This window comes from Maniola hyperantus, chromosome 9, assembly GCF_902806685.2.
Source record: "Maniola hyperantus chromosome 9, iAphHyp1.2, whole genome shotgun sequence".
Lineage (NCBI taxonomy): Eukaryota > Metazoa > Arthropoda > Insecta > Lepidoptera > Nymphalidae > Maniola > Maniola hyperantus.
Window position 1 is genome coordinate 9,237,137 of NC_048544.1, and position 25,467 is coordinate 9,262,603.

The following is a 25,467-nucleotide window of genomic DNA, read 5'->3' on the forward strand; positions in this document are numbered from 1 at the left end:
AGTAGCTTATCTTATTTTTCGAGTCTTTAACAATATCCATGAAATCATGTCGATATTTTGTGGCTGGTTGAACAACAAACGAAAAAAGAAATACCCTTTCGAATTTATAAGAACGCTAGCTGATGCCCGCGACTTCGTCCGCGTGGAATTAGGTTTTTAAAAATCCCGTGGGAACTCTTTGATTTTCCGGGATAAAAAGAAGCCTATGTCACTCTCCAGGTCTTTATCTATATCCATGCAAAAAATCATGTCAATCCGTTGCACCTTTGCGACGTGATTGAAGGATAAACCAACAAACCAATAAACCAACAAACCAACAAACAAACACACTTTCGCATTTATAATAAGGGTACTGATTATAATATCATGTAGGATACCATTAAAATAATTATAGGTACATTGCTAAATTTCATTTCGTATTAAGTACATCAAATTATACATACAAACAAAGAAGAATAACTATAAATATATTTTTCGTACCACTTGCTCAAAAAAGTGACATTCAATGCCACAAAAAGCGTACATAACAATAGTCATTTTTAATCTGTTAAAAACAGGGAAAGAAAATTGTACTGAATTTCATTCATCCCCTAGGGAGAGAATGTGATTTAAATTTGGAATACTTAGGTACCGAAATTTATACTGAACTTTTTATTTCTTTTTTATTTATTTATTCAGATACAAGATAGCCCTTGACTGTAATCTCACCTAATGGTAAGTGACGATGCAGTCTAAGGTGGGAGCGGGCTAACCTGGAAGGAGTATGGCAATTTTTATTAAACCCATACACCTTTGGTTTCTACACGGCATCATACCGGAACGCTAAATTGCTTGGCGGCACGGCTTTGCCGGTAGGGTGGTAACTAGCCACGGCCGAGGCCTCCCACCAGACAGATAGACTACATCTGTGTTTTTTTTTTTAATTACCAACATAAAGAATGTTTAACAAATCCAATTTAGACACAGCAAAAACCACGAAGGTTTACACCATTGAGTTTGTATATAAAGCATTATACATCTTTTTGAAAAAGGAATACGCATTTATTATGCAGTTATGATTATCAAATAAAATTACGAAAACCGACAAGGCCGTATGAGATTGATGCCTTTGCTTTTCCGACAAAAAAAGATTAGTCTGGGAATTTGTCGCGTTTTTGTTTTCTTCAAATACATAAACGTTAAGTTTATTTTAATTTATTTTTATAAATAAGTTAATGTTCTAAAAATACGTTTAATAAATGCTTATCTCATATTATTATTGTGTTAATTTTTTCGCAAATGGTACGAAAAGTAGAGTATTTACCTCGGTGATAAAGCTGTCTTAGTCTTGGGTGAACTTAAATCCCTCGCTACACTCAGGACTCGTCTTAAATCCCTCGCTTCGTTCGTGATTTAAGTTTTTAACACCCTCGCTACGCTCGGGAGTAAACCTCGAGTCCTTCATTACGCTCGCGATTTAAATCGTCACCCGCGACAGAAGACACTGCTTTATCCCCTTGGTTAATAATCTACTATTGCTTTTCTGGTTAGCTTTAATAAATCCATACCAATATTATAAATGTATTTATTGTAAATATTTATTTATTCAGATACAGGTTAGCTCTTGACTGCAATCTCACTTGGTGGTAAGTGATGATGCAGTCTAAGATGGATACGGGCTAACCTGGAAGGAGTATGGCAGTTTTCATACCTGTATACCATAGACAGCTTGCAACTAGGAGACGGACATTTCCTATAATCCCTGAAATTAGCGAGTTCCCATGATTTCTAGAAAACCTAGATAACTATAGTCCGCGACATGTCGAGATGGCAATCGGGGTATGAGGCGGGGGGACGCCCCACACCCGGACGTCACCCGCGCTCGCCCGCACCGGATTAGTGCAGGGGCTGTGCGGGTATGCGGGGCGTTCCCTCAACGATTGCCCCGGTTGTAATATTATTGAAGCACCATTTCTCTATCAGATTATACTTAGTTAAACAGCTAGACACTGTAAATCATTCTACCATTTTTGTAGTAGTTTTTTTGAATAGGTTAACATGATTATAACCTGGCAGCACCGGTCGCCGACCGTCAGTTGACGAGTCGAGCGCTGGCTGCGTCTGCGCATGCTAACATGCCTTCCAGAGTGCATTCCAAATTCAAACAATCATTCAATTCATAGACAAATGGCACTAACTATTCTACTATATCGCCTTGTGTTTAATACTTAACTATGTGTGATTGAGTGTTTTACATAAAGAAAAGTGTTTCACCTGTAATTTTATCAAAGTTGTGTCTATGTAAAGTGGCTACGATTGGTATTTTTTGTTTATCCGTCCGAGTGTAACAACCGTGTTTGAAACCAAGAAATGGGTTTATAATTGGCCCAAATCAAAGGCTGGGATGGTAAGATATACATGCACTATTATAGCTACGAGGTTTTGTTTTCTCTATAAAAGTTCCGTCTATTCTAAAATAAGTATAATATGTAAATAAAATCATACAAGTTTGTATTTTAGGTTCTCTACGTATAAAAGCTTATATGTATAACACACATACGAAAATATACACACATGGACACAGAACTTAAAGAATTCCAATTTCTGAGTTATGACGACTTTTAATTAATCGCTTACAGTTTAAGATAAACCTATGAAAGGTAATCAAGCAAGTAGAAAGTTGTTTAAGATAGCGTAGGGTATAATTCATCAAATGAAATCCATCTAATCGGTTATCAAAATATGAAAGGCATGATTTATAAGCGAGATCGTATTTGAGCTAGCACACACACAAACCGTGCCATGATATTAAAGACATCAACGCGGTTCACTGTATTTTATCACAACTTCACGTTATAGGTTAAGAGTAGCGTATAATAATATGTTATAGTTATTAGTTATACGTTAGAAATAACTCTACCGTTTTTATTTATCAAGTCAAAATACCTATATAAGGCAGTTCCTTAAGAGGAAAATAAGTAAGTGTAAAGTATTTTTTAATTCTATACAAAATATAAAAAATAATTATACCTACATTATTTACTACTAGCTGATGCCCGAGACTTCGTCCGCGTGGATTTACGTTTTTCAAAATCCCTCAGGAATCTTTGATTTTCCGGGATAAAAAGTAGCCTATGTGTTAATCCAGGGTATAATCTATCTTCATTCCAAATTTCAGCCAAATCCGTCTAGTAGTTTTTGCGTGAAGGAGTAACAAACATACACACACACACACACACACACACACACACACACACACACACACCCACACATACAAGCTTTCGCCTTTATAATATTAGTCGGAATTATATAATATTTTATATACTTACCTAATAGGCGTTTTAAATATTAAGAACATCATCGGAAACATTGAACTTTCACATACTGAAATTCGATTAGGATTATTTACATAGAACCTATGTTCATATTTTTTCGTAATTCTTATGTTTCGTTAGTTTTCTGTAATTAAATTAAATTCAAATGGAAATCACTTATATGTACCTTGTAAGTACCTTGCCGTAGCTTTACGAATATACTTGGTAAGTAAACCTGCAGTCCGCGTCATATTAAAGACATCAACGCGCTCTCTGCTGTAGTCTATCAAGTCTGCGTTGTATTGTAGTAGGTACTAGTACCTATTATGAGTTATGTAATAATCACTACCCCTATTATAAATGTGAAAGTGTGTTTGTTTGTTGGTTTGTTGGTCTGTCCTTCAATCACGTCGCAACAGAGCAACGGATTAACGTGATTTTTTGCATGGGTAGTTTAAGACCTGGAAAGGGACATAGGCTACTTTTTATCCCGGAAAATCAAAGAGTTCCCACGAGATTTTTAAAAACCTAAATCCACGTGTACGAAGTCGCGGGCATCAGCTAGTATTTAATAATTATTAGGTCCACCATAAAAATGGCCTGTCCATTTTTTTACTAAACTAAATTTTTACCTACCTAAAATAAAGAATGAGGCAGGTAGGTATACCTACGAGGAAAAATATTTATCGTAATTATTATACCTTACCTAGCCTTGGATTCGCACGGTTACGTTAACCTGTGTAGGACAATGTACTTAAATCTGTTAAAATACAAAAAAAAAATCTAATTCGACATTGTTCGCAATTATCACATCAACTTAGGACTTTTCACTGAATTAGGGCTTTTAGCTTAGATAGATGCCTACCTAATATCTATAAACTCAATATTAAAAAAACTCTTCAAAAGCAATCATAATCATATTACCTGACGATTAATTTAATTTCCATTTTATCTTTTCAATTTCGCTTACAAATCAGCACGGCAATCGAGAATGAATTAATACGTTCAGAGAGGCATAAAAATTGCAATCAACCTACTTAAAGCTTTAAAGAATACAGCCCAAGTGAAGAGAATACGTAAGAAGGTGATAATATGGATAATGTGGTTTAAATTTAAGATACAAAGAGCACAAAATGTTGCAGTACCTATATTTTATTTGTCAATTTATTGGTGTTTCTTTTTTACCTACTTATCAGCAATAGTTTCGTAAATGAAATTTACGAAATTTATTGTTAAGATAGCGACCCTAAACATATTTAAAAAAAAAGGTCAAGTGCGCCGGACTCGCACCCGAAAGGTTCCGTACCATGGTACTAGATATAACACTATCTCATTTTAAATTTTTTAAACTTGCTTGGTGGCCATTCTGAAATTTGCCATCTTGATTTTTTACTATTTGTTGTTATAGCGACAATAGAAATTAGAAATACACACTCTGCGAAAGTTTCAACTCTCTAGCAATTACGGTTCATGAGATACAGCCCCGCTGACGGACGGACGGATGGACGGAAGGACAGCGGAGTAATAGGGTCCCATTTCCCTTCGTGTACAGGATCCTAAAAAACTATACATTTATCTCACTTCTTGCCCTTCAAAGGTTTTGATTTTAATAAGCAGATATACTTAGTACGCGACATGTCTAGATGGCAATCGGGGAGGTAACACTCCGCATACGCGATATTTATAACATTGCATTTTTTAAACATGTAAATAAACCCTGGAGGCATACAGTAGCAGGCAGGTATTGTAGATATTCAAATTTTGTCCATGTGTTAGCCATTACCGACACGATACCTATCGTGTGGTGCGTAATCAATCACGATTAATCGGTACCTACCTACTTAGTATTGTTTTCCTTGTTTAAAGACAACTAGCTGATGCCCGCGACTTAGTACGCGTTCTTCCCCACGGGGTCTTAAACTCTCTACTACTCGTGTAAGTTGTAACTACTCGTCGTGTGCCTATAGTTCGGGTTCGACAAGTGGTGATCGGGACATGAGGCGGGCGGACGCCCCGCACATCCGCACGTCACACGCAACATGTTAGCGCGGGGGCTGTGCGGGTGTGCTGGGCGTCCCCACCCCGATTGCCATATCGACCTATCGCGAACTGTACCTACCTATCTAAAGTTTAGCACTTTACCTAAGCATTTCTCGTGTTTTCGTTTTAATTATTCAATTTGAAATGGAAAGGAATAATTTTGCTAATTAATTAAGGATGTAATAGCTATAATTATTAAAAATATATAAGTGAAACGTCATGTAACTTTTTTATGAACAGAATAGAACTGCCTCAGATTCGTTATGCAAATGTGACCAATCAGATATCCGAATTTAATAATAATTTGAATGCTAAATGATAATTAACTCTACTTTTATTACCGGTACAAGCTAATAGCCTTATTATTTTTAGATTTCAACCGATAAAAATCATTTTTAAGTGGTTTTAATTTAATATATCTGATGCTTGAAATACCTATTGAGATAGACGAGCGCCTTTTTAACCGACTTCAAAAAAAGGAGGAGGTTCTCAATTCGTCGGAATCTTTTTTTTTTTCTTTTTTTTTTTTTTCTTTTTTATTATGTTTTCCAATCATTGAGCTTCAAGCTGATTTAAAATTGTCGACAAACTAAAATGACAGGTCTAAATATATTGCTATCTCATAATGCTCCCTGCAGAAAAGCAGTGCAATAGTTAGACCTGTCTATTTAGTTTAGAGATTACAAACATACACAGTACAACAGAATTGGCCGCAATCTTTTTTTATTTACCTAAGGGGGAAAAATATGTGAGGGGATTTTTACGATATAGGGTTGTCTTTACAGTATACTTGGGGCTCATATTATACTAATTTCTAGCTGATGTCTGCGTTGATTTTTTTTTTAAATCCCGTAGGAACTCTTTGATTTTTAAGATTCAGATCTTTTTTATACATCAAAAAATCACGTCGATCCGTTGCTCAGTTACGCTGTGATTGGAGGCCAAACCAATAAACCAACAAAAACACTTTCGCAAGGTAGTGTATATGTATCTTTTTGACATTTAGCAAATCGGTCGCGATCTGCCATCACCTATCGTTTTTTTCTTGCCGTAGCTCTTGATCAATCGCTTTTTTTTAGCAGTTAAAGCGTCTGACTTTTTAAAGAAGCTAGATGCCTAGGGGGACCAATCATGCCATGTCAGTCTTCTGGAGATGTCGGGGCGGGCCAATCGCTATTGTCACTATATTACAGAATAGCCCTGCTTATCTATACTAATATTATAAAGAGGTAATGTCGTTAAGTTTGTTTGTAGGGGGTCATCTCTGGAACTACTGAACCGATTTTGAAAATTCTTTCATCAATATAAAGCTACATTATTCCTGAGTGACATAGGCTATATTATATACACGCGGGCGAAGCCGCGGGGATCAGCTAGTATTCTATACAGGATATAACTTCACTATAAAATATGATTCGCAGAATCTTGAATTTCCGCAGTTAATAATATTGCATAAACATTGCATGAGGAATGTGAAACAGAGATAAACTTAATCGAGTTCCTTGCGAAGAACCATTGGAGTCAGGTGAACATGATTTATGTTTGGATTCGAGTCTCTCATATTCATAAAATGAAAGTCTCTTTTATAAGTAGGTATTATTTTTAGTATGTTCTCACTTATACATCATCCATCTAAATAAATAAAAGAGAATACTTTATATTATTATAATTGCGAAAGTTTGTCTTTGTCCGTCTGTCCTGTGTGTTAGTTTTTCACCTTCCTATTTATCGATCTTGACGAAATTTGGTATCAGAGACAGCTTGCGTCTTGAGAAAGGATATAGTTTACCTTTGGTCCCGGAAAATCTAAGAGTTATCACGGGTTGTTAAAAACACCTAAATCTACAGACGAAGTCGTGTGCATCATCTAGTGCTAAATAAGCCTTAGATATCGATGTCAAAACCTAAATTAACGACTCACACTTTTCATTTTCCGGATGTATCTATACCTCCTGATATTTATTTTTCAAAATTTAAATAATATGCCTCTGTCTAGAGTGTAAGACTCTAGCGGTAAATTTCACCTTTCAACAGCTCTGATAATTTATTTAATTTTCATATGGTTGTGATACAGCCGTACGGATAGGATATACTGTACTCACTAACTAGGTTCCTTATTTTACTATGGATCCTAAAAACTAACAAAGTGCCTAGTCAATAAATGGATAACATGAAATATAAATCGAACATTTCAATAGGTATTATACCTAACTTACTTTGAAACTGTTACACATAGAAATTTATCAGATTTTTGCATAAAGATGTAAATAGGTTCGATCTACACTTTTGTTAGCAGACAACCGTATCGGGTAAAGAAATAAGGCGCTCTTACAAACACTGATAGGTAGTTACCTAGTGAAATAAAAATGTACCTATTATATTTTTATATTATAGTATTTAAGAGTAATTAAAAACATTAGATGTGGCTTGAAAATAAGCATTTGAATAATTAATTTTAGACTTGATTTTGTCCATTATAGGCTACTTTTGGTTAGAGATCGATTAAGATATAAATATTATAATATTATATATATTGCGCTACCGTAGCTTTTATATCTAAATGAAACTAGGTAGTAGGTAGATATAGGTGTCTCGTAAAAATATTAGGTATAAACATTTACGGACGTCGGAGCCAAATAGCGAAGGTGTGTCTGTTGGTCTGTCCGTTACTTTTTCACGGCCCGTCCGTTTAACCGATTTTATCCGATAGGTACCGAGTGCATCCCGGAAATGGACATCCCGGAAAATTAAAGAGTTTCCACAAGATTTTTACAAAAGCACGGGCATCATCTAATAGTTTATATACCTATAATTGACTTCTACGATACCTTACCTATTTTAATTTTAGTCAAATGCATCAAGTACCTACCTACGCAATAGACGAAATTACTTTAAAGTGTATTTTTAATAAGGAACTTATTGGGGCCGATTCTCTTGTACACAATCTCTAATCTAAACTAAATTAACAGGTCTAAATCTAGTGCTATCCTTTCCCGCAAGCAACATTATGAAAGAAATAGCAATAGATTTAGATACGTCAGTTTAGTTTACAATAGTTTAGAGATTGTGTACAACGAAATCAGCCACATTGTTCCGTATCTATTAACTTATGTTGTTACTTACGAACAGTTACATTTTTATCGTATTACAAAAACCGCTCGTAAAATGATATAACACCTAGACATTTATTAGAGTTATTAGTTTAAAACTACGCTTTGTTATCGGTAATGGCCTTTACAAATTCATTCTTAACCGATGACTCGTGATAGCGTAAAGATTACTGCGTATATTATTATTTTTATGGTAGGTTCGATGTTCGGGCAAGCGACTTTGAATAGCACTTAAGCCCCCCATACATGGAGAGGCTAAAGTGGCCAAACTAACTTTACTCGGTCAAGCAAAACTGAAGCTAGAATTGTCCGTGTATGAGAGGTTTTATATGTATTTATTATTGTATTGCAGCCTATGTCACTCTCCAGAACTTTAACTATACCCATACAAAAAATCACGTCGATTTGTTTGTTCCGTTGCGACATGATTAATGAACAAATCAATAAACCAACGAAAAAACACACTTTCCTATTTATGATATGGGTATGGGTATAGTGATGACTCTATTCAGCTTCTTGCAGATTCTTCCCTATGGGGCAAAAGCACTTAAAAGTCTATTATAAAATTTAAAAAATTCTGTTTCATGAGAAAGTCCCCAATAGATTTGTAGAAAATAATCGTAATTTTGGTTTCTATGAATCTGAATTGAATAATCTCATATTATCATGCACTCGTGCACAGTGGAACACCATAGTAGGTCCAATTAGACCCAAAACTTTACAGCCCGGGGTCGGTTTTAACATATTATAATATTTATGTAAATTCCGATTTCTGCCTTAGGCGTTTTGTGTCCTTTTAAAAACTACTTACTTGAAAAAGTTTCAATAATGGGTATAAAATGTACAATTTTTAGTAAAATCAGATAGATTCATGATCGATCACCATACGGTTTGAATTTGCCTACAAGTGAAATAGGTATAGGCCAACTATTTATTGCTACCTGCGTTATCTATGGCAAGAATGATATAGCAAGTATAAGTTTATTATGATATGTATATTATATAACACTAGATGATACCCGCAACTTGGTTTTTAATCCCGTGAGAACTCTTTAAAGGCCTATGTCCTTTTCCGGGATGTAAGCTAACTCTGTACAAAATTTCATTAAAATCGGTTAAACTGCTGGGCCGTGAAAAGTCAGACAGACAGACAAACTTTCGCATTTATTATATTAGTATGGATTTATTTGAGCATTTACATAAGTCCCACCCTCTGTGGCAAGGGTCACTGGTAGAGATATATTTAGAGATACATACGTTCTTCCCTATTCACTTCTTTTCTGTCGACCTGATATTATTACAAACTTTTGATACGAAGTAAGAATAAATAAAAAAAAAAAAAAAAAAAAATTATAGCTTAAACAGTACCGGCACTAGCAGTAGTTCAATCTGCTAGTTTCTTTAAAAAAATGAGACATTATTTAGGCACGTATTTTTTTCTCATTCTCCGACTCATTGTAATGTAGGAATCGGGCACAAGACATTTCCTAACCAGGTTTGATGACCGCTAGCGGAAGCTGACAAGCATCTGTTATAGCCGACCACGACTAGGCACCAACTTCTAAAGATATGCATTTCTTATCAAACGATTTTAACCTTTAGGATCCAAAAAATACAAGGGATTGTTCTGCGACGTCATCCATGGTCCTTGACGGCAGACATGTTTTCACAAAATCTATCTATAGGTATAATATATAAAAGGAAAAGCTGACTTACTGACTGACTGATCTATCAGATGATATCATATGATGATCAGTCAGTCAGATATCATATGATCAGCTCAAACCACTGGACGGATCGAGGTGGACATGCAGATAGCTATTATGCAGATATATATTATACGCTAAGAAAGGATTTTTAAAAATGGAACCCCTATAAGGGAGTAAAAAAGGGTTGAAATTTATGTAGTCCATGTGGACGAATTCGCGAGCATAAGCTAGTTTAAGTATAAATAAATTAAATTAAAGTGTCTGTACGTGATTTTGAAATATTATTAAACTCATAAAAATAACATTTTAAGTTTGTTAAATCTTCGTTTGGGTTTAAATAATGTGTACGTATTTAAACAGACAGACAGACAACGAAGTGATCCTATAAGGGTTCCTTTTTTCTTTTTGAGGTACGGAATCCAAAAATTATTAAAAATTGAATATCTTTGTTTTGACTAAAATAGGTAATAAGTACGTACTTTTGACTTGTATCCTGAATTTTCGAGTGAGTAATAATTTCGTACCTATTACAAATATTTACATACCATTCATAGTAGGTACCTACACACCTGTCTACGAAAAGATAGGTAGATTCTATTCTGGTTTTATTGCTATGACCTATCCTGGCCCTATCTTATGCAAGTATTACCAATCCTTAATTTCAGCATTGCCTAATTTTCGGTTTGTAAAGGTGAGCAAGGTGCGTGCGATGTTTTGACTAAACAACCTCGGGGTCAAAACGTTCATACAGGTGTGGCTATGCCCACAGTCTGTGGGCTAAGCCCATTTGAACAGATAGCTTGCTATTTCTAGTAATACTTAGTGATATTGTGGGTAACAAATAAAAATCGGCCAAATGCGAGTCAGGCTCGCGCACCGAGGGTTTCGTACTACAGTCGTATTTTTTCGAATTTCTTTTACAATAAATCAAAAACTATTGTATTGTATTGTATCAAAATAAATAAAAATCTGTTCTAAAACGTACAAGTAAAGCCCTTTCATAATATTATGATACCGCACTTGGTATATCTTACTTTGAAAATTGAAAATAGCTACTAATATTTGTTCATGAACACATTTTAATTTTTTTCTTGTGATGTAACCACAAATTCACGGTTTTGAGATTTTAAAATAAGGATATTTTTCTTTCACAGGATCGATACAGAAGAATGTAGCTGCGAAAATGTCGCAGCGCGATTTCTCAGAGGTAAGTCTGCTGATTTGGTAGAATTGCTTATGGACTAAGAGCCAGCGCGTGCTAAACCTTCGATATTTTGTAAAAGCTGGACAATACGCAGAGAAACTTTCAGCTTTTATAAAATAACGAAGGTCTTTCACGCGCTGGCTTTCTCTCCGTTTACACAGTACGGACACTATTAACATTCGTATCATCTGGGTTATAGCTACGAACAGTTATAGATATGTTAGAACTATATGCAACAACGTATTCAAAAAGCTAACCCACAAGCTTGCTTTTATTCATAACGTCTTTGAAGCCATCACAAACTACACTAAAAATATTATTATGCTAGTAAATAATTCAAGCCTTGTGTGTAAAAGGACAAGATTAATTTTTCATTGGCGTGGATCTGGAATGACGTGGCAAAGTTGCACTGTGGTTGAGGTCTGATACAAATTCATATAATTTCAAATTCAAATGTGACTTAGGTGCAGATGTGAGAAGTGACGTGGGCGTGGTAACAATGTTGTTCCATTCCTTGTTATACAATTTTTCAAATAGAATATTACGATTACGTTTTTAAATTTATCAATTTTTGTTTTTAGAGCAATAGCATATAGTAGAGCAAAAGAAATAGTAAAGCAAGAAAAGAGCAAAGTAAAAAGAGTCAATACGACTCTCTATAGCACAGAAGATATAATAGTACTCTCTTGTCTCTATGAGAGGTCAAAGCAAGTTTTCTATTTATACGTATTAAACCTATCAAATCGCGTGTACCTGCCTAATTTATTTACTTACAATATTTTGTGCCTGTGACTTCCATACGGATAGCGACATTGGATTTAAAATGGACAATAGTCGTACCTATATACTAATTTAAAAGAAACCGTTAGCTCAAAACGTTCATTGTTAACAGCTTAATTATTCATACTTATATTTTGTTCAGTTAGGAGAAAGAACAATAAAATATGCTGTTAAGATAGACATCGAGTAGAGTAACTAGGTAAGTGTAGTATGTACGACGGCTGGAAGTAATTACCCGCGGGAAACGATAATTGCGGGACAAATAACTGCAAATTCATTGATAATGTACTCGTATGTCTAGATGGTCTAGTCTCTAGAGTTACGGGTAAATATATTTCATTGATACTTAAAGAGAACGATGACGTTCTGTTCATTATGCCTCAAACTAATACCATCTCAATACCATAGAGAAAACACATTGATATAGAGATCTGCCTATTAATAAGTAGCTTTTGACTTCGTCTGCATGTGTTAAGAATATTTTTGATTACCGTTGTTTTATATTTTTTGTTTTTAATTCGTTGTTCTAATAGTTTGGATACAATTATTCCCTCTTCCAAATAAAGTGTTTAGATAAGCTTTGTTCAAAATTTCATTGATCGGTTAATATTATATTGATGCGTAAATCTAAGTACCACCAAGTACAAGTTAAAAAAAAATCTTAGTACCTACCACAACTAATTTTAACAATAAAACCATGACAAACGACGTATATGCTTGTCATCGTGCGTCTCTTCAGTCGCGCTTTGTCTGACCAGGCCTTTACCAAATTTTCAAAGCATAGGGTCGGTTATGATATTTTGCGGTAAGTGCGATCGTCTGGGCTGGATGGTCCGACAAAAGGATTCAGTTTCCGGCTCATTTCGCACACTCGCTCCAACAATAACCTGCTCAGGTAAATATACGATAAATGCTCAACCACTTATGTAAAATGTAATGATAGAGTGAATCAAAGGAATTTTATCAGTTATGCACCGAACGTGTAGGTAGGTAGTAGGTACTATAACTGTATGGTGATCTTCAGGTACCTACCTATCTACATGTTATGTATACCACAATAATGATATAATTAATAATTATCTGTGATACATAGCACCTATATATAGGTATCTAGGTATTTATTTACCCGTTTGTTTGAAATTGTTTTATTTTATTAAGTTGCTTTCAGTAAGTACTTACTTAAGATTTTATTGTATAAATTATCTATAGGTACCTATGTAATAATAAATGTACCTACTTCTTTGTATTATAGGTAGGTACTTGTCAATCAATTGAATGTTGTAAATTATTAGTTCTACAGTAGACAGAAACCAGAGTGTAGACTGTACAGTTAACTCTGTAAGTAACTTAAAACGATTCTTATAAGCTATTATGGTCTCTATTTAAAGGGCAGAAAAATCTTTTTTCTTTTGTCGTTATGGGCTTGGTAGTTAATTTGATCCTCGTCTTATATCAAAATTGCATCGAGCTCTGGCTACATTCCAGCGCGTATAATAAGTAATTAAAGCAATCATACGAGTACAAGGATCGGTAGGATCGACGTAGAGTGATATTTTAAATTTCATACTCCTCAATTTAATTACAAGGCTGTAAGGATTAAACTAAGCTTTAACGTACTTTTTAGGCTGAAATATTTAACTACAAGGTTGGAAAGTCTGTTGATCAGAGATAAATGATCACATACTTAGTCAATTTCTCTTGGAGAAGCAATAAAAGTTCCAACGAAAGGCAAAGTAGGAAAGGCATTCCAAACCAGTAAAGTGGTAGATTCTTTTGAGTTTTGACAATTCAAAAGCACTTGTAAAGCTATATTTAAAAAACCAATAAAGTAACGAAACTGTAGGTTAAGCTATTAGCTTGAATTATGACATTTTGATAATGTAACTATAAGATTTTAAAATTTTACTGTCGTGGTCATTTCTATTTGTTCTTTTCTTAAATTTATTTTTATTGCAATTACCACATATTTTGCACGCCATACATAAATGGCAAAATGTGAAAGGGACCATCTATATATGTACGATCATTTACTACTCACATTTAGCAAAATTAAATGATTTCATTTCATTTCATTTCATTTCAAAGCTTTTTATGATAAGCTAAAATAAGTGTAGCTACTTAGCTTTCTATAAGTATTACCAACAGGCAACATCTAGCCCCGTGGTTTATTCAAGAATTCTTGTTTAAAATTACTGAAATAACCGTTGCACGCTCAATATTTTTAGGGTTCCGTACCTCAAAAGGAAAAAAGGAACCGTTATAGGATCACTTCGTTATCTGTCGTGTCTGTCAGAAACCTATTTCCCGTTGATCTAGAATCATGAAATTTGGCAGGTGGTAGGTTAAAATGTGTTTATGACAAATAATTAGTATTTTCCACTTTTTAATTAAGATTGCTATACCAAGTGGGGTATCATAATATGAAAGGGCTTTACCTGTACATTTTAAAACAGATTTTTATTTATTTTTATGCATAATAGTTTTTGATTTAACACGCAAAATGTCGAAAAAATACGCCTGTAGTACGGAACCCTCGGTACGCGAGTCTATCTCGCACTTGGCCGGTTTTTTTTTATCACGATATTTATTTAGATCGCGATATTGTATTACAGTGTATTCATGGATCACAATATTTATCGGAATATATTGAATTTATTTTATCGTAATCCAGACTGGAAATAATATTGAGCGTGTAATCAAGATCTGTCAGATTTAGGTATGCATATATTATTATATCTATCGGTTGATGATAATGTTATTATTCTAGGTACTTACGTATAATATAATATAATAGTAATGAATTTACATTTAATAATAATATCTTTAAAAATATACTTTCTTGTACTCAATAACCTATTAAGAGACTCTAAGCGCGCTATTATTATAATATTATCATGGATTACCTTTCTAGATTGTAATAATACATTTTATACCTACCTCGGTCGTTTACGATCGCAGTGTTCGGAAACCGAGCGGAATAATGTAATTTTTCGATGTTTAAAAACTTTTGTTTGTTTTTTCATACAACGCGTAATCGCTTGACCGTTAAATTGTGAGCTCTCGTGGTCCATACAGTTCGAGAAGTCTTAAGAATTTTTAAAGTATGTTTTCAACGCGTAGTACAGCAGAGACGGCGATAGCGCGGCACGGTCGGCGCGTTTCAGAACAAGAAAAATAATATACCTATAGTTCGCGACAGGTCGACATGGCAATCGGGTTGGGGACTAGGTGCGGGATAGCGTGAGTGTCGTGCGGGTGTGCGGGACGTCCCCCCACCTCATACTTCGATTGCCATCTCGACCTGTCGCGACTACATACATTATATACTACCCGTGCGCGATAAGTTAAGACTCGCCTGGAATGCAACCCTCCGCCCGCTTGCCCTGTAACTTCCCCTCAAGCTCCCGTGTTGTACTGTAGACAACGCCATTTTTTTAACATCTTAGTCTCGTACTTGCTTACGTCACGCAACGACGACGCGCTCCGATTTTTGTCTACAGTACAACCACGCGTCTTTGGCGTCACCGCCCCCCAGGTCTCAACTTATTGCGCACGAGTAGTACTTATGAATGGTATTTTGTCTTTTATTTGGTTCGTTGTACAGGGCATTCTTGTTTGATGAACAAATATCGAGAAAAAGTAGATAGATAGATAAGAAGGTATTTATACACCATCATTAACTCACAGCTCACTATAGTTAGTTAAAACGATCCTGCTAGGCTCTCTGACTTCAAATTTTTAGCTGCATGAATTTTGAAAAGAATTTTTTGAAGCCTGCCAAAATTTAAAGATAACATAGTGGTTACGGGTAGACGTCCGCCTTCTTTTCGGGAGGTTGGGGGTTCAATCGCGGGCACGCACAGCTAACTTTTCAGAGTTTAGTGCGTTTTTGAAACAATTAAATATCACTTGCTTTAACGGTGAAGGGAAACATCGTGAGGAAACCTGCATGTCTGAGCTTTCTCCATGTTATTAAAGGTTTGTGAATTCTGCCAATCCGCATTGGGCCCGCGTGGCAGACTATGGCCAAAACCCTTCCCACTATGCGAGGAGACCCGTCCTCTGTAGTGAGCCGGTGATGGGTTGATGATTCAATATAATAGTAGGTATGTGTTAACTATCGCGATTGCGCGTCGATCCATCCTACATTTGTCTGTGTCGCAACACCAAAACGTACCTTAAGAGGAACAAAATACTGGTCAGGTATAAAATACATGTCTGCCACGCCTACACTGGCTGGTTCGCAAAGACTTAAAAAATAAAGGAACACTTAATCCGCGATAATGTTCGACGTAATAATAGCCTGAATATAATTAAATGGAAGAAACAAATTTCATTCGATTGCAGTAATTAACTCTTCGAATTAGTGCGAAAGCGGCCTAAACAAATCGTTATCTTATAATACGAGACACAACCGCCGTGGATGCTTACCTCGAAAGTAGAATATTAATTTAATTTTAACACACAGGTACAGTATTTTTTAAATCCATATTAAAAGGAAAAGCTGACTGAATGATCTATCAACGTACAGCCCAAACCACTGGACGGCTCGGGCTGAAATTTTGGCATGCAGATAGCTATTATGACGTAGACATCCGCTAAGAAAGGGATTTTGAAAATTCAACCCCTGAAGAAGTAAAATAGGGGTTTGAAATTTGTGCAGTCCACGTTGATGAAGTACCCGCTACTTCATCAACGTCAATAAGCTAGTATCTATTAAAAAATTTGGATATTTTCTAGATAAATATTTAATAGATCAGGTAAAAACTACACAGTACACAACAGTAGGTAACAGTGCTAAAACTTGAAGTTCAGTCCTATCATGAAAGCCTACCTTCATGATAGGCTTGAACTGAGTAGATATGTAAATGCACCTATTTATTATGAAAAGTAGGTACCTACCTTACCTAGTGAGTTTGGAAGAAGAATGTAATTTTATTTTCAAAAATTATGGGAACGACTGTTTGTTTATTACATGTAGCAAAACTTTTTTAAACTTTTTAAACTGTGAGAACGCTGATTTTCCGGAATGCAATGCTTCCCTGTGTCAGTCTCCAGAATGCAAGCTCTCTCCTCTCTGTCCCAAATTTCATCAATTTTTTTAGGTTTAAATTTAAAAAGGTTTAACGGATGGGCCATGAAAAGGCAACAGACAGACAGACACACTTTTCCATTTATATTAGTAGGTATGGATCAGTATAGACTTGTTTGTCTCAAAAACAGTGAAACTGAAAGGAAATATTAATTTAAGAAACCATCACAATATAAATCAGAATACAGTAGCGTGAGGGCAGAACTCCTGCGGGCTATCATTTTGACAGCAAAAACAACATGGCGGATGATTGCGCGCGAAAACGAACGTCACGAGCGCATTCCACTTGTACGTGTTACGTACGTGTGCCGGAACAAAAACTATGATATGAAAGTAATTTTCTCGAGACGGCTGGTATTGCGTAGAAACATCCCCAATCTGTACCTACTGTTTGTTTCTGTAGAGATTTTATATGTAGAATACTGGAAAATCACGTGAATAGCATTCTCAATTCTCATGTTAACTTGCTATTTTAATTAAAGTACCCGTGTGAAAAATCACGAAGCAAAGTCTCTCAAGTTTTAGTTAGATTTACATATTAGGGATTATAATCCCACTTTATCGCATGCGCACGGTCATCAACCCGAGCTAAGAGCCGGCGAGCGAGAATACTTGCATCGCTGCGTGTTAGAAAAAAAAATTCAGTTAAATTAATGTAACAAACAATCGTGTGCTACGTTTCACGAAAAACGAATTTTGGCACTTAATGTGTGAAATGTTAGGTATTACATTATGTGCAAAAACTCGAAATTTCACAAAATACTTAAGTGTGCATAATTATATCACCTGTGAGATTAGCATTTTAATATTAATGGTGATCATAATTCTTTGACCTTTGTTATTGTTAGACTAATGTAGCAAACGATTATAAGTGCGAAAATAATTGATAAACCACTTTCCATAAAATCGTATGTGAAATCACTGTGAAGAAAAAGAATGATTTCACCAAATGAAAATTATTTAAAAGTAGCAATAATGCTTTCTATCTCTAGTTTATGGTAATATCGTGTTACCTAAAATAGAAAACAATAGGGATTATCGCATGGTCTTGCTTGTTATTATTCGCTATTGAAAAGCTTATGGTGTAATTTTCTATTTATGTTCACCCTAAATAGAATAGTCTCTATCTATGTGATGTATTCAAACCTCAACACTCGATTTGCATTTAAAAGGTACTGGCCGATATGTATAACATTTAGGCAAGTACAAAATGTAATTAGAACCCATGTGGGGCACAAGATTGCGCTAGTAGAACAATTTATCTAATTTTACAGTGAAATAGAAAAATTCAGTAAGTACCAAGCCATGTTATAATTTCTAGTGAATTCATAAAAAGGAAAGGTGAAATTAAAATATAAACAATACGCAAGTAAAGCAGCGAGGGAAAACTTGAATACCTATTTGTCAAATAGATGAGAAAAAAGTTAGAATTTTCTAGAAATACGTTACATAGATAGGTGCCTACCTACCTAGCTGTTTCACTATAACATCCTTCACAAATCGTTTCAAGCGGAACTTATTCAAGCAAGATTCTCATAAAACTAAACACGTGAACACAATCTTTCCACTACTAAACCATCAAAAATTATGGAATTCCGCGTTCAATTATTTTGTGATTTGTCTCGGAACCTACGCACGTTAATTGTTTTTACTCGCCAGGTAAAAATCGTCATTATCTCCACGCATACAATAAGAAAATGGAAGGGAAAAAAATAGACAAAGGGTGACCGACGACGATTCAAGTTTTTTTCTTTATTTTAAGGTCTATAGTCCATACCTGCGTTCGGGACCCAAAAAGTTTTATATTTCCATTTGCTTTTTTACGATAGGAATAACCCGTTTCTTTCTACACATACTAAAGGAGCATGCACATGCAGCCGATGTTTTATGGGCACCTATATTCTTAGAATAAAATTTCTTTCATTTATGCCATACTAAATGCATGTTACGTGTTATGAATGACAAAAATGTTTTTAATGGAGTAGGTAAACCGCAATTAAAAATTATAAAGGGTCTGCTTTAGATTTTTGTGCGTACGGAAGAAGAAACTCAGAAGAAAGAACCACTGTGGAACAACCATGTAATATCTACATATAAGTACATATTATTTGTAATTAACAACTATTAGCATTCGCCGGCTGGTATAGGCACTACCTCCGGCAAACAGCAAAGCAATCCAAAAATTTATAATAGGTTAACATAGTAAGTAGGTATATTTACACTCTTTGAACGTCAATTGTTGAATTTATACGATAACTAGCTTATGCTCGCGACTTCCTCCGCGTGGACTACACAAATTTGAAACCCCCCTCCCCCTTAGGGAGGTTAATTTCTGAAATCCTTTAAAACGGAGTTCGTTAGCGGATGTCTACGAGTAGGTACGTTATAATAGCTATATGCATGCCAAATTCAGCCTGAGCCGTCCAGTAGTTTGAGCTGTGCGTTGATAGATCAGTCAATCAGCTTTTCCTTTTTAACCGACTTCAAAAAAAGGAGGAGGTTCTCAATTCGTCGGAATCTTTTTTTTTTTTTTTTTTATGTATGTTCCCCGATTACTCGAAGACGCCTGGACCGATTTTGAAAATTCTTTTTTTGTTTGAAAGGGTATACTTCAAAGTTGGTCCCATTTAAATTTGGTGAAGATCTGATGAACATCTTCGAAGATAGATACTGGAACTCCTCAACGGATAAGAGTAAATTGCTCGCGATCAGTGTAATAGCTTAGTAAACAGTAGATTTTTAACCAGTCATAGCATAAAGCTATGGGGCCACTAAAAATTGTGAAATAAAAATTTTTTACAAAAAAAATAAAAACCGACTTCGATACAGAAACACTAAAAATTGAAAAATAATTTAATTTATTACCGAATATATTATGTATACAAGAGTTAATATAGTTCCACAATAATATTTTTTGGGGTCGGTGCCAATGAGGTGCCATTGTGGAGTCTCATAAAAATATGAAGTCTAGACGATTCGCGCAGCTAAAGCTAATTGGCACCGGCACCAAAAAGTATTATTATGGAACTATATTAACTCTTGTATACATAATATATTCGGTAATAAATTAAATTATTTTTCAATTTTTAGTGTTTCTGTATCGAAGTCGGTTTTTATATATATACATAGATATTAATAAATGAAATGGTGATAATTAATTACGTAAACTAAAAACTAAAACTACGAAGGTTTCAATTGTCTTGGAGCTTTTGGAGGGCGCACTTTATGTTGTTGTAGTCAGAAGTCGAGTAAAGTTTTCTTGCGTTTAGGCAAGAATAAATATGCGTCAGTTTTTAAACAACAATTATAGATTTGAGATAAACCTCCTGCACTGAGTCCAATTATCAAAATACGATACATAGAATACCAAATTTATTATTTAACAAGCAATGTTGGGCGGGCTCGAGAAATATTCCAAGATGGAAGGTCTTGTGAAGCAAAAATAATTACTTAGGTACCCGATACGTCGATCTCGGTTATCAAGCGACTTTTTAAACGAAATTTAAAAGTATGTTTTTAGAAAACGTGGTTATTTCGCTTAATCATAAAGACGACCCTAACAACAGCACCTTCTTAATCTGGACGTTGCGTTGCTCCGAGAAAGCGCAGAAGATCTTGCAAGTGCTTTGTAGAGTTAATCTGAGCCCTAAGGATGAAGAGTGGAAGGTAGGTATAATCCGCGACAGGTCGAAATGGGAATCGGGGTATGAGGCGGGGGGAATCCCCGCACACCTATACGTCACCTACGCTCGCCTGCGCCGGGTTAGCGCGGAGGCTGTGTGGGTGTGCGGGGCGTTCCCTCCCCGATTGACATCTCGACCTGTCGCGTACTATACGTAGTGTCTTGAACAGAGATCTGTTTTGTGTTGCGAGCTAGTGCTTTTGTTGCATGTGCTGTAGCGGATGAGTAGGTATATAATATGAGGGTGCATATGCACAGTGCATGCTGCACCTTCTAATAAGTTCAGATTTACCTACTTACCTGGTTCTAACGGGTTATAGCAAAATAAGCTTGTTGTTTCTTTTCTTAAAGTACCTACCTACAATAATCAGTAGGTTGGTAAGAACTATGTATAATATTATAATAATTTATGTATGATTATTGATTACAATTTCTGTAGTATCAGTATAAGTATTAATGATTACAATTACAAAGCCAACGATCTCTATTCACATGCCTTAAACAGAATACTAATAAAGTAAAACCAGATTAGGTTTTTGCACCACTTGTAATTACATAGGTAGTCGGTAGATACTTATAATATTTACTGTAGGTAGGTAAGTATGTCTATACACATTTCCGTACACATTCACAATATAAACTCTGCTTAATATTTTTATCCTCTTATTTTAGTTTCAATTTCGTAATCGTACATATATTGTTATTACTAAACTAATGAAAACTGCAAAGTAGGTTTTTAGGATTCCGTAATCGGTACCTCAATAAGAAAAACGGAACCCTTATAGGATCACTTTGTTGTCTGTCTGTCTGTCGGTCTGTTAAGAAACCTACAGGGTACGTACTTCCCGTTGACCTAGAATCATGAAATTTGGCAGGTAGGTAGGTCTTATAGCAGACATTTAGGGAAAAATCTGAAAACCGTGAATTTGTGGTTACATCACACAAAAAAAATTGTGGTCATGAAATAAAAATTAGTATTTTCAATTTTCGAAGTAAGATAACTCTATCAAATGGGATATCATATGAAAGGGCTTCACTTGTGCATTCTAAAACAGATTTTTATTTATTTTTATGCGTCATAGTTTTTTAATTATCGTGCAAAATGACGAAAAAATACGACTGTAGTACGGAACCCTCGTTGCGCGAGCCTGACTCGCACTTGGCCAGTTTTTTTTATTCAGATACGAGTTAGCCCTTGATTGCAATCTCACCTGGTGGTAAGTGATGGTGCAGTCTAAGATAGAAGCGGGGTAACCTGGAAGGGGTATGGCAGTTTTTAATAAACCCATGCCCCTTTGGTTTCTACACGGCATCGTACCGAAACGCTTGATCGCTTGGCGGCACGGCTTTACCGGTAGGGTAGTAATTATAACCATGGCCGCAGCCTCCCACTAGACAAGTTTAGGTTTAGGTTTAATAAAACTGCCGTACCCTTTCCAGATTCCAAGTTAGCCCGCTTCTATCTTACACTGCATTACTATTAACCACCAGATGAAATCGCAATCAAGAGCTAACTTGTAATCGAATAAAAAGAGAAAAGAAAAACCTGCGTAAATACATTAAGTTAAAGAATAATACTATTGTTAGATAACTTAGTAGTAGTAGAATATCACGTATCAAATGTGAACATATCACATATGAAAGGATTTTATTTTGTACTTGACCAAGTGCTTCGACGAAACAATACGGGGCCATAGGTAAAAGGGCGCCCACTGACACCTCGAAAAACAATCAGGCAGGTTATGTGGAGAACTTGATACATTGCGTGCGTATCCAAGTTAAATTCCGCCTGAATAGCATGGTGCAACGGTGTATTACGTACAATGGGATAAGATACGTGATCGGGAGGTTATTGGTAGAGGCGGGGAATGCGGTCCGTGAGAAAAAAATATTCCCGCTTCCGATGCGCTCAGCTAGATAATGCAGGTGGCGAACGCGCCTCACGCCGCGGCCGCACCGCCCCATTCGGAATAAGGTTTAGAGTTCCGTATGGAAATCTTACAATAATACACGTCAAAGTCACGTAGCCCTTTCGAAAATTCTTGGTAGAGATTACACACGCTCAGTATTGTCAAGATAGATTTTGAATTGGCGATGATTGAATATGATTACATATTTTATTCTATAGTATCCTGGTACATAATATTATTCCTACCTATATAGTGCTACATAGATAGGTACGTACTACGTATGATTATACGTAGGTATGTAAGTATTGGTAAAGCCCGCGACAGGTCGAGATGTCGCGCTCGTCCACACCGGGTTAGTGCGGAGGTACTGTGGGTGTGCGAGCCGTTCCTTCCCCGATTGCCATCTCGACCTGTCGCGTATTATACCTACAGCACAGTTAGTTCTGAACCTACGGTTACATAGAGTACATTGACCCATTGATCCTGTCTAATTTCAATCGTAGGAATAAGACAAAAAGCGTGACATCTCAAAAGAACCCCTGGGTTCGAATCTGTAGTCAAACTTAACCGGTTTTTGGGGAGTTTGGAATTCAGTAGCGCGTTGACATTGTCTTTTTATTAGCTACTTATTATTGACCACGTCGTGGAGCCCTTTATGCTTTTATTGTGGGGACACTCATCATTATGATTTGTAAATATTTATGAAGGTTTAATGTTTCCCTTTCTCGGAAAAGATTATGAGAAATAAAACGTCTTTTTAAAGGAATCTTTATAGGAATATTCTATTGCGCTAGGCCGGGTTTTTTAAGTAAGTAGGTATCACTTACTTTAGCGGTGAAGGAAAACATTGAGAGGCGAATCATTGCAGGCCTGAGAGTTCTCAATAATGTTCCCACAGGTGTGTGAAGGCTGCCAAACACTTCTCATTTTGAGAGAGGACCCTTGCGCAGCAGTGGTGAGCCGGCGATGGGTTGATGTCGATGATAATGATGAAGTTCCCTGATGATTTTTTTCATCAATGACCAATTAATTATTAATATGAATATTATGATAAGGGTTCTGAGAAATCCGTTACATACCTACCTAGTTACCTACCTACCTTCTCTTACAATCTGCCTATGATAGAATGCTCCGACAGCAAAATCTGAAACCTACGGTTCGTATACTCATGCCACTTTTTCTCTTGATTGGAGGAGCTGGCCACCAAAACGGTGTAATTACACTTGTGATCAAAATCCTTTTTTTCTCCTTTAGTCCGGACGTTTTCAAATCTGAACTCATTTTTATCTTTTTTTTTAATAGAGATAGCGAGCAAACGAGTACCGCCGCCCATGAACATTTACAGCACCAGAGGAACCGCCGATGCGTTGCCGGCCTTTTAGGAATTCGTTGGTCCGCCCCTTGAATAACCCCATGCTGTAATCATTTCCAAGCAAAACGGCCTAAAACTGTAGGTACTTACTGAAATTGATTTCAATGTTCATTAAATACAAACTTGAACTTAGTTCCAAGCAAATCTTTGCTAAAATTGAGTTCAAAGTTTCTGGTTTCGATTAAAACGGTATACTTAATTACCTCACTACAGTAATCTTCAACAATCTTTCAGTTTCCTGCAATTTTTGTAAAATCATAGATATTTCGTGCAATTTCACGGTTTTATTTGCCAGTTCCTCTTGATTACACGCACGATGACTTCTTACGCTTTTTGTATCGGGGACAATTTTCTGAGCTGATGCTTTACGTTCACAAAGTCACTCGTGCCAGAAGCATGTCAGATTTATCGCGCTTCACCTTCATGGCGTTACAAATTTTCACATAACTGACAATCAGTCGAGAATCCCATAGAATGCTTGACGAATCCAAACCATCCAGATGGTGCTGACTAGCAACTATAAAATGCGAACTTTACCATATCTTAAATGCTAAAATACTTCAACAATAGGCAAATACTTACGCATTTTGTGAAGCATTTCAAAGCTGAATTTTCATTCCAAAAAAATATTTTACTACTAGCTGGTTTTACTTTAGATGGTTACCAAGTCAATCATTTAGTTTTCAAATAAATTGATTATTTGGGACCATGTCGAAGGCAATCTATGAAATGTATGAAGTAAATCCCTCTTTGTTCACTCAATAGAATGCGAAACATACAAACACCATACATCCTAATCTATAAATGTGAAAGATTGGATTTTTGGTGGTTTGTTACTTTTCACGCCACAATGACTGAACTGATTTGGCTGAAATCTGGAATAGAGATAGTAAGCTATCTCTATTCCAGATATTCTGAATTAACCCATGGGCTACGTTTTATCTCGAAAAGTCGAAGAGTTCCCGCGGGTTAAAAAAAAAAACTTATATCCATGTGAACGAAGTCGCAGGCATCATCTAATGCAATATTATTTTTATCATCATCATCATGATCAATCCATCGCCAGCTCACTACAGAGCACGGGTCTCCTCTCAGAGTGAGAAGGGTTTTGGCCATAGTCTACCACGCTGGCTATGTGCGGATTGGTATACTTTTATCATCTTTCATACCTTTGAGAACATTATGGAGAACTCTCAGGCATGCAGGTCTCCTCACGATGTTTTCCTTCACCGTTACAGCAAGTGATATTTAATTAATTAAAACGATCGAATCCCC

At 35.9% G+C, this 25,467-nt stretch overlaps 1 protein-coding gene across 2 annotated transcripts in view; it reads left to right on the forward strand.

Moving 5' to 3' along the window:
• Positions 1–2,085: 2,085 nt before the first annotated feature.
• The window catches only part of LOC117984950 (tetratricopeptide repeat protein 28), a 68,824-nt gene continuing 45,442 nt past the window's right edge, over positions 2,086–25,467 (forward strand). For both annotated transcript variants that reach the window (XM_069500731.1, XM_034971628.2), the window contains exons 1-2: positions 2,086–2,386; positions 11,307–11,359. In XM_069500731.1, the coding sequence (XP_069356832.1) occupies positions 11,336–11,359 (24 nt within the window). In that variant the 5' untranslated portion in view covers positions 2,086–2,386; positions 11,307–11,335. The remainder of the gene's footprint in view (positions 2,387–11,306; positions 11,360–25,467) is intronic.